General features: G+C 36.2%; 2 protein-coding genes across 2 annotated transcripts; both read right to left on the bottom strand.

Annotated features, from left to right (window-relative positions):
- Positions 1-1086: 1086 nt before the first annotated feature.
- Positions 1087-2894, bottom strand: LOC149426599 (uncharacterized). The gene is made up of 3 exons (XM_089633322.1): positions 2831-2894; positions 2580-2677; positions 1087-1566 (listed from the first exon to the last, which is right to left on the bottom strand). Exons 1-3 carry the CDS (start codon positions 2892-2894, stop codon positions 1087-1089), a joined length of 642 nt encoding a protein of 213 aa, XP_089489448.1.
- A 4182-nt stretch (positions 2895-7076) lies between these two features.
- Positions 7077-15592, bottom strand: LOC149426598 (uncharacterized). The gene is made up of 8 exons (XM_089637637.1): positions 15470-15592; positions 15107-15263; positions 14131-14329; positions 12733-12819; positions 10954-11065; positions 8714-9000; positions 8440-8567; positions 7077-7343 (listed from the first exon to the last, which is right to left on the bottom strand). The coding sequence occupies exons 2-8, from the start codon at positions 15239-15241 to the stop codon at positions 7116-7118; spliced, it is 1176 nt and encodes a 391-aa protein (XP_089493763.1). The 5' UTR covers positions 15242-15263; positions 15470-15592; the 3' UTR covers positions 7077-7115.
- Between the last annotated feature and the right edge of the window lie 161 nt (positions 15593-15753).

The following is a 15753-nucleotide window of genomic DNA, read 5'->3' as shown; positions in this document are numbered from 1 at the left end:
AAAGGCTCTCTATAACTCTAAGGTACTTGGTCACTGGTATGGACTTGGAAGATTTAAAGTTTATGTGTGCTGTCGCTCCTCGTACTTTGGATTTAATAATACAGGAGACGTGTGAGGCTATAATTCAAAAGTTAAAAGAAAATATTCGGGTATGTATGATATTCATTTATTTTCATTTATATTCATCTTAACCAAAATAATCATAACAAAAATTAAATACTTAATGTGATGTGATATGAGTGATTTGGCAGTACCATGCACTGGTGTCTTGCCTATGACTTGTGAGTGTGACTGATGTGGTGCAGGTGATTGGTATGTCAAAGTTGAGTTGTGCCCACTTGGTGATGGTGACTGGTATGTCAAGGTTGAGTGGTGTACATTTGGTGATGGCACAGGTGATGGTGACTGATATGGTGCGGGTGACTGGTATGTCGTAGTTGAGTGGAGAGCATTTGGTGATGGCACAGGTGATGGTGACTGATATGGTGCGGGTGACTGGTATGTCAAGGTTGAGTGGAGTGCATTTGGTGATGGCACAGGTGATGGTGACTGATATGGTGCGGGTGACTGGTATGTCATGGTTGAGTGGAGTGCATTTGGTGATGGCACAGGTGATGGTGACTGATATGGTGCGGGTGACTGGTATGTCGTAGTTAAGTGGAGTGCATTTGGTGATGGCACAGGTGATGGTGACTGACATGGTGCGGGTGACTGGTATGTCAAGGTTGGGTGGAGTGCATTTGGTGATGGCACAGGTGATGGTGACTGATATGGTGCGGGTGACTGGTATGTCGTAGTTCAGTGGAGTGCATTTGGTGATGGCACAGGTGATGGTGACTGATATGGTGCGGGTGACTGGTATGTCATGGTTGAGTGGAGTGCATTTGGTGATGGCACAGGTGATGGTGACTGATATGGTGCGGGTGACTGGTATGTCGTAGTTAAGTGGAGTGCATTTGGTGATGGCACAGGTGATGGTGACTGACATGGTGCGGGTGACTGGTATGTCAAGGTTGGGTGGAGTGCATTTGGTGATGGCACAGGTGATGGTGACTGATATGGTGCGGGTGACTGGTATGTCGTAGTTCAGTGGAGTGCATTTGGTGATGGCACAGGTGATGGTGACTGGTATGTCGTAGTTGAGTGGAGTGCATTTGGTGATGGCACAGGTGATGGTGACTGATATGGTGTGGGTGACTGGTATGTCGTAGTGGAGTGGAGTGCATTTGGTGATGGCACAGGTGATGGTGACTGATATGGTGCGGGTGACTGGTACGAGTATGTATATATGGGTGAGCTAGCAGGCAAGATCTGAACTACGTTTCTTGACAATGATCCCATTTCGGCTTCGAATAAAACATCATTTATTATTTTCTCCGCATAGCGTCTTTGGTCTGCTGATAAACGTTTGAGTTTAAGAGCCCAGCGCTTCGCAATTATATCCGATTCAGAGTCATCAGGTTTTTTGAAATAATGCGATGCTATATCTATCAGGTCCTGCTGTGATGTGTTTTTGCTTTTCTTTGGTTGTGGCATCTCTTTTTGATAATAGGATGACCCGGAAGCCTGTAAGAAAATTAACCAATGTTTGTACTATTCACAGGTACCGAGAACGACCGAGGACTGGAAAAAAGTAGCCAAAGAGTTCGAGAGACGATGGAATTTTCCCAACTGTATAGGTGCTGTTGATAGCAAGCACATCGAAATAGAAAAACCTTCAAATTCTGGATCTTACTATTTGAACTATAAAAAGACATTTAGTATTGTTCTTATGGCTATTGTAAACCTCAATTATCAATTTATGATGGTTGATGTTGGTGCGAATGGGCGGATGTCACGGTGGAACTTTGAAAAATACAAAGTTTTGGCAATTTTTTTCTGAAATTGAAAACAAACTTAATATTCCGGAGCCATGTGAGTTACTAGAAACCATTTCCGTTTATACTGGTAGGTGACGAAGCTTTCCAACTGACTCCAAACTTCATGAAGCCATACAACAAAGCCGTCCTGACAGGTGAAAGACGGATTTTCAACTACAGATTATCAAGAGCCAGGAGGGTGGTTGAAAATGCATTTGGCATCCTGTCTTGGCGATTCAAAATATTTAAAAAAGACATTGGACTGCATCCCGATAAAACGCGAAAAGTTGTTTTGGCTGCCTGTCACTTACACAACTATTTGTGTGAAAAAAATAAAAACAAATATATTCAATCAGGAGATATTGACATATAAGAACCAAATACCACAGTCACAAGAGGTGCGTGGAGACAAGGACGTCAATTGTTAAATATAGAGCGAGGACGAGGAAACTCGGCAAATGAGGCAAAAAGAGTGAAAGATGACTTTTGCGAGTATTTTAATGGTAACGGTTCAGTCCCTTGGCAAAATAATTGCCTAATTTAGTTATTTAAAAACAAACTTAAAAGTAAAATGTATCTTTGAATAAATAAAAAATGTAATGTAAAGTAAATAAAAAAATGTTTTACCTCATTGCTTAAACTGCTTTCAGTATCACTTATACACATTTGGTCTGACAGAAATAACAGTTCATTGTAATAGTAGAGTGACGGTTTTGGTACATCATCGGAAGAGGCGCCAGACCGTTTTGCTTGTTCAATCTTTTTTCTTTCTTTGTTGAAGTTGGTTCTTAATGCATTAATTTTTCTCTTCAATAACTCTTCGGTGTAGGTAGGTTTATATACTCGAAGTGCTTTGACTATGCTTGTTAAAACAAGCGACCTTTTGTTTTTATCCACATACTCCTAACTTTTAACTTTCCACAATGCAGGATAATCTCTGTAGAGAGATATTAATAATATCACAAAATCACCCTCGGTAATTAGGTTGGCGCTTGTCGCCAAAGCCACGTCTCGGTCCGGTTCTTCGTCCGCCATCTTCGATGTTCCGGCCGCAAATGAATAAAAACTTGTCAAGTCGCGTCAAGACTCAAGTCGCATCAAGCGCAAGGTGGTTCAAGTGCCGTCAATCAAAATTTTTGTCAAGTATAGTCCAGCCCGTAGACACTTGACGGGACTTGTCAAGTCAACGCTGTAAACGATCAATATTCACTTCAAGCACATAGACTTGTCAAGTGCACTTGATCGTTTCGGGGACCCATTACCAAAAATAGAATTACTGGTGTAGCGGTCTCTGCAGGGGCGTATAACTCCCGCATGACCTTGTAATCCTGATGGAAGGAGTTATCCTTTACCCAAATTCTTATATATCTCTGTTGTGGCTGAAAGCTCAGATCTCATTGGCTCAGAGCAAAAATTGTAGTTTGATCTCTCGCTCTCTACCATAGCGACTTGTGTAACAGAAAGAGAAGCTAAGCATGTGTTATGCTGCGATAAAAATTAACGGTAATTTCCAAGACGCCATTTCGGAAGTCGAAGTCAGTTGAAGTTTTTAGCGTAAATATTTTGAATTTTGTAAATCGTCTAACCCATCTAAAAATAATGTTGCGTGCTAGAATTCTTCAAGGTGATAAATTAATACCGTGTTGTGTTAAAGGTTGCTCAGACGGATTCGATAATCCGATGCTAGCAAGAAGCAGCAAGAAATACGTTTGTTTGTGGGTGTCATTTCACAATTCAAAGCAAAAATACGGTACTTTTGGGATTAAAAAAGAATGCTTGGCAACGCTTAATCTTCCAGTCATCATATAATATCCTGTCTATCTCCACCAACTGAAAGAAGGACCCGAACCCGTTGTTAAATACAGGTACTAACCTCTCGTTCTTTGATACAATGTTCCTGATTCCTGAATGTACTTCATTGGCTAATAATTTAATCAATTTTCCTTTTCAGACCTATCCGTATTCCGACGCGATACTATACCACGTATTAGGATGCTAAAACTGCTAAACAAAGCCACGATTACATCAAACAAGGTCATTTAAACCTCTCCAGAATTGCATCATGTAAGTATTCAGATTTAACCAGCATTTTCCATGATGTTTGCTGACGACAAAGCTGTGGAAATTATATGAAACCCTTGCAGGAGAATTTGAATAACTTCTAGTGCTGTGGCAATAATAATTAACACTTAAATTTGTTACTCTTCTAATATTTATAAGATGTAAGTCACCTACAGTACGCTTGAAAAGTGTGGAATCCTCATTTGAAGGAATATTCTGAAGGTATACACCTAATTTATATTGCAGTGAAACTCGCTCAAGAAGTTTTGTTTTCGCTCCCTTTTTTATTACTTGACATAATGAATATCTTTCAACACGTTGAAAATGTATTTTGTGTATATATTCTTGTATTTTTGTGCAAGGTCAAATTAAATCCTAGTTGTTGCAGTAAGACAGAAATCCTGGGTTCGATTCCTAATTGAGACCGTTACTTTTTATTTTTCTGTGTCTTGTTCTGTTTCATGTTTTGTTTAGATATATTAGTATTATCTTCTACTTCAATGATAAATCAATGCTCAATACATCGGTTGTACTGACCCTGTTTTGTATTTCCGTCCATTGTCTTTTTGAAAATAAAAAATATTTTGATGTGTACATAGCTGTGGGTTTTTTTTATTTTCCTTTTCCTGCATTCCACTATTTTTACTTTTAAAATATAATTTTTTTGGGCTAGTGAATGAACGATGTTAGCTGGGTGCAGGTATATTGTCTATGTTTGCTCTTTTTTTAAATGGCCTTGAGATTTCTTTATGGTCCACTATATATTTACCTGTCTGGACCAAACGACCGTTTTATCTGTGGTTAAGGGGGTGACAAAATGGGGCCATACAAAAAGCCCGAAATATCGATCTAGAGAGTGGTTTATTTATGGGTCTCTGTGAGAAGTTCGTAAGTTAAACTTCCAAACAACTTCCGTGAGCATTATTTACGATAAGTTGGATGCATATGTAATCGCTCCTGTGAGTAACTTATCAAAAATTTACGAAAGTCGTAAATTTTACTTACAAGTGTAAACCCAGCCTTATAGAAATGAAAAGTTTGGCTAAAAGCTCAGATCTCATTGGTTAGAGCAGAAGGATTAATTTGATCTCTCGCTCTCTATCATAGTGACTCGTGTAACAGAAAGAGAGGACGGAATGTTATCGTTATACTCTTTTCAAATCATTTAAACAAAATGAGAGTGGTTTATTTATACACGCGGGTTGTCATTTGTTGTCGAAATACCATCATTTCGCGTCGAAAATGTTGCTTGTTAAAGTTCTTCGTGATAAAATTATAAAGCCATTATAGTGTTAGCGAGTTACAAGCATATATTCAACCAACCTACGTAAGTTCAAATTTAAAGTGAATTGACAGTTTTTAGGTTATTCCGACGTTTCAGTTTTTTGTTAAATGCTTCATACTTGGCATATGTCTTCCTCCACAACGTATAAATGTTATTTATTATATCGACCAACTTATTCATGTTATTGATTAGTGTTAATCCTGTATTATCTTATTGTTTTGGTGAAATTAAAGATTTTTAAACATAATATGTAACCATGAGTTCAAAATAGGCATATAAATGTCGGAATTCATCGTCGTACTGTCGGACAATCATATTTTGGAAATTTTCTTCAGTGTTTTTTTGCAAATTTCTTGTCATTTTGGGTTTCTTCTTATCAGATTAACAAGTTTCATCTTAAGGAAATAAACTGTTTAATTGATTTTCTTAGATGAACCTTGCCATTGGAATGTATTTCGATATTTTTCTGCTTCAAGGACATTTTTATTTTTAAAATAGTTTTTTGGGCTAGTGAATGAATGGAGTAGGCCGAGAGCAATTATACTGTCTATGGTTGCATTTTATTTTAAAATGGCCTTGAGTTTTTTCTACCTTGTCTACTGCTCCGCTCCGCACGGTAAGTACTGCTTGTATATCTGTGGTTAAGTACTGTATAATTCTGTTGGATACAAAAAGTCAGAATATATCGATCTAGAGAGCAGTGTTGCCAACGAAGGCGATTTATCGCCATTTAGGCTACTCAGAACGAGAATCGGCGACGAAAAAATCTTAAAGGCGACAGGTCGCCTATATCTGTTTATATTTAATTTATTATTATTAGGCTACTTCACAGACAAGTTATTTAAATTAGCAAAATCGCAAATAATAATTAAAAAAAAAAACAAAACATAACAAAAACCTTTTGAACTTACCTTTTAAACAAAAACACACCGGTATTTGATATAATATTTTTTGCGAAATGTGAGGAATTTTTCGAAATGGAATTCCGTAGCTACCCCCTCCCCCCATGGATTTCGAAAAATTGTTGTGGGGAATTACATATGATGTTTTTGGCTGTGCAGATTTTTTTTTCAGCGATGTTCTGTAACAACCCCCCCCCCATGGATTTCAAATATTTTGTGGGGAGCACTCATTTTGAATTTTGTTTTGTGGGAATTATGTTTTACAGAAATTCTCTAACAACCCCTTCCCCCCATGGATTTCGAATAATAAAAGGGGGAATCAAGCTCAAGTAGAATATTTGTGGGGAATATGTGGGCAGAATTTATTTATCATTAATTACTGCAACTGAAATTCGGCTACATTAGGCTACTTAATGTTTGAAAAACGGCGACATTAGGCCAAGATCCGTTGGACACACTGCTAGAGAGTGGTATATTTATGGCTGAGAGGTTAATAAGAGGTTAAAAGTCGGAGACAGAACCGATCTCGGTGGAATTCCAGCATTTATTGAATGTGAGGAAGAGGTAAAACCATCAGCAACCATCTGAATCGACCCCTCCCTAATACACATACACAAGGATGCGGGAAGTTCGTAAGAAGGCAGTTTGTTGACAAGTCCTCGGTGCCAAATCCGGTCAAAGACCTTGGAAATGTCCAGTCTCACCGTAACGTTCCAGGCACGACCCCCAAACATGCGTCACAGACACGAGCAGTTCCGCCGGAATCCATATCGACGGTCGTTAATAATTTCGTTCTTCTCAAGATATGTGAGCAGTTTGTGGTCGATAACGTTAAATAAATAATATTATTATGTCAACAAGGGTGGCACCTAAATCTTTTTCTTATATTATTTCTATGATTGATATCATAATGGAGTCTTAAAACTTTAAAAATATTAATTTAAATTATTAAAGATAGTTAATATTCATTAAAAAATGTATGTAGGTTTACATAATAAAGTCGATATTTTAATTTTTAATCATCATTTCAACTCCTGACTTCTTGAGGTGATCAAATTTAATAACAAATATATGTTTTCTTGTCTGCACAAAGAGAGAGTGGCATCCATTTTCTTCATAAATATTGAAACCACCGATTGGTTCAGAATCCCCATTCGACAAAATGTGTTGGTAAGATGGTTTTCCCAGATCTATCTCTTGAAGGTCACTCAGTTGGTCGTAGTAATATAAATTAATCTGAAAAAGGAAATTCATTTCATTATTTTGCAGGTAAATTTAATTCAGAGTTATTTTTGACCCAGGAGTTATGTTATGTTAGTTATTAGTTAGCATGTTATCAGTGGAGGATTTATAGTAATACTTGTTAGGTTTTCAGTTGGACCCCAAACAGGGGCGGATCTAAGACTCAAAAGGCAGTCAGTGAAATTATCAAAGGAGGTCTTGGCGGGGGGGTTAATTTTATCACTAAATGCGGCAGTGCATCCAACAAGATACTGATTTTAATATGGATAGCAGCACCATTATATCATTGTAACCATCTCTTTTGTCGGTAATAAAATTTTCAGATATTTTACTACGATACCTACTATTTTTGTTTCACTAAAGTTTAACTCACCCCATCTATCAATGTGGCACAGTGGCGGCTTTTAGCCTTGGCAAAACTATCTGTTGCTTGTTGTAGACGGAGTTAAAAACACACGGCAAAGAATCTCTAATTCGGAAACAACGTCAATGATGAATTCCAGGTAAGTTTTGATAGTGCTTGAAATATCTGATAAAATTTGCCTTCATTGGGTAGGAAGAAATAGGTTTGAAATGCTTTTATTTCTGGTGCTCACTCGTGAAGAACAAATATTTTTTTAGCATGTTCTTGGAGTGTTCCTTGACTTCTGCGAGTGACAATTAACGCTTAGAGGGGCCCTGTCAGTATTTGCTGAAATGCTGACCTTTATATATACCCCTGTCTCAGAGTCACTGAGAGGGAAGTAAAACCCTGAGCAAGATACTAAATTACACAATGCTAAAAATCAACTCTAAAAATAGGTACTCAAGTTAACCTCGGTGCAGACAAATAAGATCACAGGTGCAATGTGAAACTGTCCCACAGATTTGAAGAAAAGGGACCCGCAAAATGTTTAGTAAGAAGCCCCTGGAGAATGAATCAGCCCCTGCGTGTCATCAGACTTATTAAGATGTAAATAAAGCTTCCTGAGGTTAGTAAATCAGGTAAGGACCACTCCGAAATAAAGAAAATACTTACCTATATGTACATATTTCAGACATTTTTATTAGCTTATTTTGAAAGTTAGTATAAAAAATCATTTGCACTCACCTCCCCCCAATAGGTACCGATAAATAAAAAGTTTGCATGAAGTAATACGCATGTCACCTCCATATTTCTCTTCAATTCCCTTGAGAGAATAATTTTATCGTCAAAACTCACATGTAAATGTGTGTTATCTAAAGAGAAACAAGGGTATTAAAAATTTACCTAGTTTAAATAAAATTTTCTGAATAATCATAATACATAATGATTCACATTTTAAGTACAATTTTTAAAAAGATTAATTGACAAAAAAATTAAATTGTAGTAGGTAGGTACTTACTGCAATACAATAAATTATTTCCACCGAAAAAGTGGAAAACTTCCCTAGTTGTTATATTATTTCTGGGCCAGCTAAAGTTCCCAATGTCTAGTCTTTGTTTGGAGTATGTTAAAAGCTTTCCTGCGCTTGTCAAGAGGTACACTTGGCCTTCGTACAGACGCAGTTCTGTTATGACATCGGATCCATACCATCTTGCCAAAAATTCCGGCCGGCCAACTGTCCGTGAACATACATATTTGTATAATTTTTGTTCATATGTTGTATAATAGCATATGTCTTCATGAAGGCTGTGAACAAAATTCAATTGCATTAGCTTTGTACATACTGCGTAAGAATAATTCATTCAAATTGATCAGCAATGATTGAATGAATTCATTCCATTGTACATTAGCAAAGGAATCATTCAGTAGACAATGGCTAGTAAGGCTTGTCTTCCACTGAGACACGCAAGTATCTACTACCACCATACAACTGTGCACGTTGTTCGCACATATGCACATGTTGCCTACATTTTGTAAATTCGGCGACGCCAGTCTCCCACGACCAGCCGGGCGAGGTTGGTCACTGACATTTTGTAACAATATGTGTGCTTCAGATTAATGTTAAGAGCAAAACAGTCAACAAATAATTGCAGAATATTAAAATGACAGCTACGTCTGTGAGTGAGATTGTGAAAGCATCCTAGTTTTGATGTTTCAAGAATTCAGCAATGATTGGTTGCGACGTGAGTCTCGTGATTTCAGTAGCGACATGTACGTACTGTAAAACGTGTTTGCGAGGTGAATACTCAACATGAGTATCGGATACTTGCGTATCCCTGTGGTAGAAGTGCCTCAGTCTAAATCGTCTATATCTAGGCTTCGTTTGCCAGGCAATTTTTATGCCTATTACCTATATTTGTGGTGACAGAAGACACAATAAGAACTGACATATTTTTGACTTGTGTATTTCTCTTAACCCTTAAATGACGATGTGGATCCATGGGACCCACGCCGAAACTCCCCCCTCTGCCTCTCTCAACCTATTCTATCCATATCTCATACATTCCTACATTCTAACTGAGATCGCACAGGAGGATAGACAGCTCCCTCCCATAAGTACAAAGTATATTTACGAGAGTCATATGGGTCCCCGGGACCCACATCGTCACTTACATAATTTTAGATTTATTAAAATTTTATTTAATTTTTCCAGTTTAATTAATTAAGTCAAGATGGCGAGTTAAAACCCCGGACCAAGTACTTCTAAGTACCAAATATCATCTTAACCTCAAAGATAAACACTATCGAGTATTGGCTATTATTGGAGGAACTGTAAAATGAAATATAAATTGAAAATTCAATCCAAATTGTGCAAGATGTGTTGCATTTAGTGAAAGAATATCTATTGTCATTATTTTTATGTTCAAAGTTATTGTTGATTTGTGTACCCAAATTTTAATGTTTATCATTTATTATACGGAAACATCATTTTTAGTAACGAAGATGTCATATTTTTGTAGATTTTGATTATTGTTTATGGATATGTTTTTGCGAAAGGACTTTGCCGTCTTGAAGTTCAACAGTGAAAATACTACTTGTTTTATCTCTGATGTGTTGTGAAGATTCATGATTGATAATTTAAATTTTTTTATGAAAATGTACATAAATACTATAAATTTTACTGAAGTTTTGAAAAATGTGGGGGACCCACAATGTCACTTACGTAAGGTTTGTTCATCACGTCACTCAAGGGTTAAATACGAAAATATCAATAGTTATTTAAATTTTTTACACATTTATTTATTTACATTTTTGCGGACTATGAAATGTTGATTTTAAGTATAGCAGTAGTTCGACGCATTTGCATGAAATAATTTACATTTTCCATAAGAGCCTTCAAGTAAATACTAACCGGCTAGTCTAGCAAAGCGATTTGTGTGTGCATTTCTATCATTTATGGATATTATGATTGTCTGAAAAGATGACATTTAAGTTTAGCTCTGAATTCTGTCGAGCCCGTGATCATTTTTAAATCATGATGCAGTTTATTCCGGGCTTTAAGTCCTGACATTCCCATAGTAGGTACACTCCTCACCAAACTTAGTATCTGGTGGGCACTTTGGTTCCATCAACCTTCTGATAGCCGAGGACTCTGCTGACCTAAGGGTTGACTGTCATGAATTGGCATTTTCAGGAATACACAGTTACGATAAGCAAGTCGGAGCCATTCCGTATATAATATTATAATTATGAACCAACCTGTAAAACTGAACGCCATCTATAATTCTTTGATTGAAACAATCTGTCAAATACAAACTTTCATTATCTGCGTGCAAGGCAGTTACATACTCGCTTTGATCATATTGTAAATCTGAAACAGATAATACATTGTGACAAACATTACTAAAAAGCCTTTTATCATTTAACAACTTCACCAAGCATTAGACTCAACAATTGGTATTAAATATTGAAATAATATAAATACTGCACTCTCTCAATAATCCGCAACTCAATTATCGAACCACTAACTACCTTTAAATCAACACTATAATTCGCCAGTATTTGTGTGTTAATTTCAGTAGTCCGCCACCTGTCTAGATTCGAGCCAAGCTTTGTTAATAATAATAATAATATTTGGATGATTTGTATAGCGCCGTTTTTGTGCAAAATCACCTCATAGGTTGGTTTATCTTACGTACTAGTTACTACACTGCCATCTAGCTTGCTCTTTTACAGTCACCAGGGTTAATTATTGTTGTTTTAGGACATTTCAGTTACCCCATTATGTATTCTAGCAAACGGTCGCATGTGTTTCTGTTCGTTTAGTTCTGCAACGATTTTTGTTTGAATAAAATTTAATTCTTCTCGCAAGAGTAAACACGATACCTTAACAAACCAAAAAAATAATAACTTGACGAAAGATTGTTTTTACAAAATACATAATGTATTAAAAAAAAGAATATTGCAGCAACCAGAATCTTCCAATATTCCTTTTTTATAAAAAAACAAACTTAATGACTTAGAACTTGAAAATCAACTTTGAAATTTGATGAATTGTTCAAAATCCGTGAAACAACCCAACCTTAGATTTTATATGAAACTTTTACATAGTGCCTGACGTAGAATTGGAAAGAAATTTTTCACAGAGTAGACCAACTCAGGTAGTTCAATAAATACTAATCCATCTATAATGGTTTTTTTTCAGACAACCATTTTTTTTTTTTTTTAATTTATGTGAAACCAAACAATTGTCCTGAATGCTTCCAACCGTCAGTACAACGATTTCAGTAGCCGCAGATAAGCTGAGCAAATATTGACTTTATTAATTTCTCTCATTCTGAGAGTAAAGGTTAACCGCTTCATGCTTTTGAACGAGTCACGCTCGCGCGGTAATTGCGTTCCAATTTCTGCTAGCCCGAGTGACGCTCGCCAGTTTCGACTCACAACGTTCTATTTTTAACTAACACGAGTAAGGCTCGTCAAAGTTAGCGATGTATTTTACGCAGTTTGCCTCAGAGATCAGTCGTGTTTTTGAGCTGCTTATTTCGTTTTTACTAAATTGTTTTCACATTTTCGTGTGTGTATGAATGCATCACTTAAAAAAATATATTTATCATATCAATTTTAATTTGAAGTTTTTTTCAAATAAGATTCCAAACGGACAGTGATAGTGAATATGAAGATATTGATAGTGAATATGAAAATATTGATATTGAACATTCCGAAAGTGATTCCTCTTCGTCAATTTCGAGTTCCGCATCAGAAGAAGCACATCCCAGCCAGCCTCTCGATTCAGATGAATGAACAGAGATAGACATCCAAGCAGACACACCAGGATCATCAGCCCCATTTGAATTTACAGAAATATCATGTATAAATGAGTAAAATTAAATATGCTTAAATTGTTATATTTTAATTGAAAAATGTATAAACTTTAAATAAAAAGTATTTAAAAAACCTGATTATTTTTAAACACTTTTTATAAAAAACCCTAGCTAGTGGTTAATATAAAAACATAATAATAGGAATAAAACTTACATCTTCCATGAATGCTATTTTCAATGGCTAGAGTTTGTGCATTAACCTGCATTACTTTATCTTTTGATGTTATTAAAAGCTTCCCATCTGAAAAAAAGGTGAGAGTCAAAAATATGAAGATTGTTTCATTGATCAAACATAATAAGGACCAGTGGCGGTTCGTGGCTTATCGCATTGAGAATTCAATAGGAGGTTAAAAAGTGAGAAAAAAATAAAATGAATATAATAATTATCATAAATTCGAAAATCAAAATTTACTCAAGAAACTGTTATTTGTTGTGTTCAGTAATATTTAACTTATTTTAATAACAGAAAAAAATGGTTCTTCCAAAATACTATTCCGCAGAAATTTAGTGTCAACAAATCTCACACTATCGCACCAATCGGCTAAAGGTTTGCACACCAACACGGTTTACCGCTGAAGCGCCACTAGCATGTTTTGTTTGAAAAATTTCTTACATCAGATCCCTTAAGTGCTGATTAAGAAACGAAAGTATGGAATTCATTAATACCCGAGATATGAATAGCGTGCTGTCGTAAAATAATATGTTTTTTGTAATACAAAATTAAGCGTAGAGAGTGTGGCGAACCCATCGCTCAGGAAGTGGAAACACGACCTGCAATAGCCATCCCAAGCTAAGGGGTGAGCTACCGAGCTCAGTCTTGAATGACCTGGCGAACAGTGTCACGAACGGCGCCTCCGAGAAACAGGGTCGCATCTCGGAGTATTTAGACCTTACTCCAGCACTCGGGGCTCTGCTGGAGTAGACCTTCTATTTCCTTAGATACCCGTGGGACGAATATTGGACCATTTGAAAACACCCGTTTCCCTCGTGGGGCCTTCCGAGGGGGGTGGACTCTTCTGCCATGGGGCCTTATAGGGAATCCTCCTATAAGGAACCAAGGAGGAGTGGAGAGGAGAGACGAAACCCTCTTCCATCCCGGGGCCTTTAGGGAACTAAGGAGGAGTGGAGAGGAGAGACGAAGTCCTCTTCCATCGTGGGACCTTTAGGGAACCAAGGAGGAGTGGAGAGGAGAGATCAGACTCTCTTCCCTTTTGGGGCCTTCAGGGAACCAAGGGGGATTGGAGAGAAGAAATGAGACCTGGGAATACACATTGTGGAACCAGAAGACATAGCCACATATACAATAACAACCCTGGTGAACTTTATAAAAGGGACCGGGTGACTGTTAAAGGATTGAGGTAAAATGGGAGATAGCACAATGGGCATATGGCTTAAGTGCTCACGAGAACTATATGTAAACCGTCTCCGCTAAAAAATATATATATATATATAATACAAATCTTATTCTCTTATCTTTTTTATGGGTGTTCACTGCACAAATGTACTTTAGAGAAAACCGCCACTGATAGGGATATTTATTACAATTTATGACCTCTTGTAATGGCGATGTATCGAACAGGCAAGGTTCCCAAGTCCTCCACCTGGCGAACAGTTTTATCTGCCGAAGCTATCTCTTTCCACAAATGCCAATTATAGTAGACCGAAGGCCAGTCTAGATCCCCCTTTAAATGTATTGTCTTTACTCTCCAGTCAAAATAGTTTTTAACAAACCGATTCCAAATGTCAGTATCCTGAAAACAAATAATATATTTTTATTACTTTGTGTATGTACCATGATTATTAATTGAAAGTTACTGGTGCAAACATCATGTTAAAACATGCATTTGATATTCAAAAGGCGAATTTGTATGATAAAAGTATTAACATCTAGAAAACTAGACATACTTTTTTACAAGTTTGCGCAAATTATATAGTTATACTTTTGTTGGAACCAAGAGTCAACCAGCATAGAAATTTATAGTAAAAATACAAAAATATGCACTTTTAATAGAAAAAAAACACTCTGTATCAGATAGATAATAAGTAAGTATTTCTATTTCCCGTAGTGGAAAATAATTAATTTTGATAGTTATTTCATTAAAATTCAAATTGATATGCGGCGGCTATGTTATTGATGTTAAAATTAGTATTTTTCTTATTTTGTTTAACCCAAAATATGAACCTATGATCCTTAAATAGGTTCTTAGTTAAAAACCAGCCTAAAAACTATTTCAATATTATGTCAAAACATGGCTTGAAAAAAAGACGAACGAAATAGCTACTAAAATGCATTATTTTCCATTTCTAGAAACTGAAATACTTTTTTCTCATTATTATACAACTGATTTAAACCGTTTTAAAAAAACAATGTGCATATTAAGCGTGCCCCTATTTTCTGTATATTAACCGAATCAAAGTTAGTAATGTGAGTATCAATTCAAGTTTATACTTTCTTTGGTCTGTGGGTACAAGCGTCTTGTAACACTGCTCTAGGGATATGTGGTTTAATAAATTGTGATAATATTAACCTGAGAGAGCCGAAGGACAATTTCATTCCAAGTTTTGCAAACTCTTCTGCATATTACAAAGGTTTTAGGATCCAGTTCACTCAGAATGTTTTCAACTACTTCAGGAGGCAAATAAGTTTCCCCAAAGGATGTCATGTTGAAGAAAGAGGCAGATTGTCTATAATACATACAACAAATATGAAAAATTATATAAAAAATGAACACAAATAACCTAGAAGATATCCTTGAAAAGAATTCCGCTTTTTTTAAATGCTTAAATTAAGTCTAGAATTAAAGTACATAATACGAATTATATTGGTAAACAATTATTATTTTAATTACATGATTATTTGATTTTTATTATTGTTGTTTTCATAGGCTTACCAAAGTTACTTCGCATTGCTTCACATCATCTTCACATTCACAATATTGTTTTCATTCATTTTCTACATTCAAAGAGCTGTCAAAAGTCAGGCGCAGTGGCGCAGAGATATTAGTGATGGGCAAGATCGAAACATTAACATGATTGAAATATTTTAATCGAAACCAAAATAATCGAATGATTAATCGATTTCTATCTGCAAGTAAACAATAAACATCATTGCCAGTATGTAAAAGATGGTCTAGCCCATTTTTTGCAAATGTAGTACTTACTTACCAAAATGTTG

Source organism: Hesperophylax consimilis, chromosome 1, assembly GCF_061612785.1.
Source record: "Hesperophylax consimilis isolate HC1 chromosome 1, BYU_Hcon_1.0, whole genome shotgun sequence".
Classification (NCBI taxonomy): Eukaryota; Metazoa; Arthropoda; class Insecta; order Trichoptera; family Limnephilidae; genus Hesperophylax; species Hesperophylax consimilis.
The sequence above is the reverse complement of the archived record's forward strand: the minus strand, read 5'-3'. Positions and strand labels throughout refer to the sequence as shown.

What these genes read in the sequence shown, in the direction of transcription:
- LOC149426599 (XM_089633322.1), bottom strand. Translation starts at nt 2,894, where the DNA reads ATGGCGGACGAAGAACCGGACCGAGACGTGGCTTTGGCGACAAGCGCC. An exon ending in CGCCAACCTAATTACCGAGG is followed by an intron (nt 2,678 to 2,830) that starts GTGATTTTGTGA and finishes CCTACACCGAAG; the next exon opens with AGTTATTGAAGAGAAAAATT. An exon ending in CTGGCGCCTCTTCCGATGAT is followed by an intron (nt 1,567 to 2,579) that starts GTACCAAAACCG and finishes ATTTTCTTACAG; the next exon opens with GCTTCCGGGTCATCCTATTA.
- LOC149426598 (XM_089637637.1), bottom strand. Translation starts at nt 15,241, where the DNA reads ATGACATCCTTTGGGGAAACTTATTTGCCTCCTGAAGTAGTTGAAAAC. An exon ending in ATACATCGCCATTACAAGAG is followed by an intron (nt 12,820 to 14,130) that starts GTCATAAATTGT and finishes CCTTTTTTTCAG; the next exon opens with ATGGGAAGCTTTTAATAACA. An exon ending in AAATAATTTATTGTATTGCA is followed by an intron (nt 8,568 to 8,713) that starts GTAAGTACCTAC and finishes GTTTCTCTTTAG; the next exon opens with ATAACACACATTTACATGTG.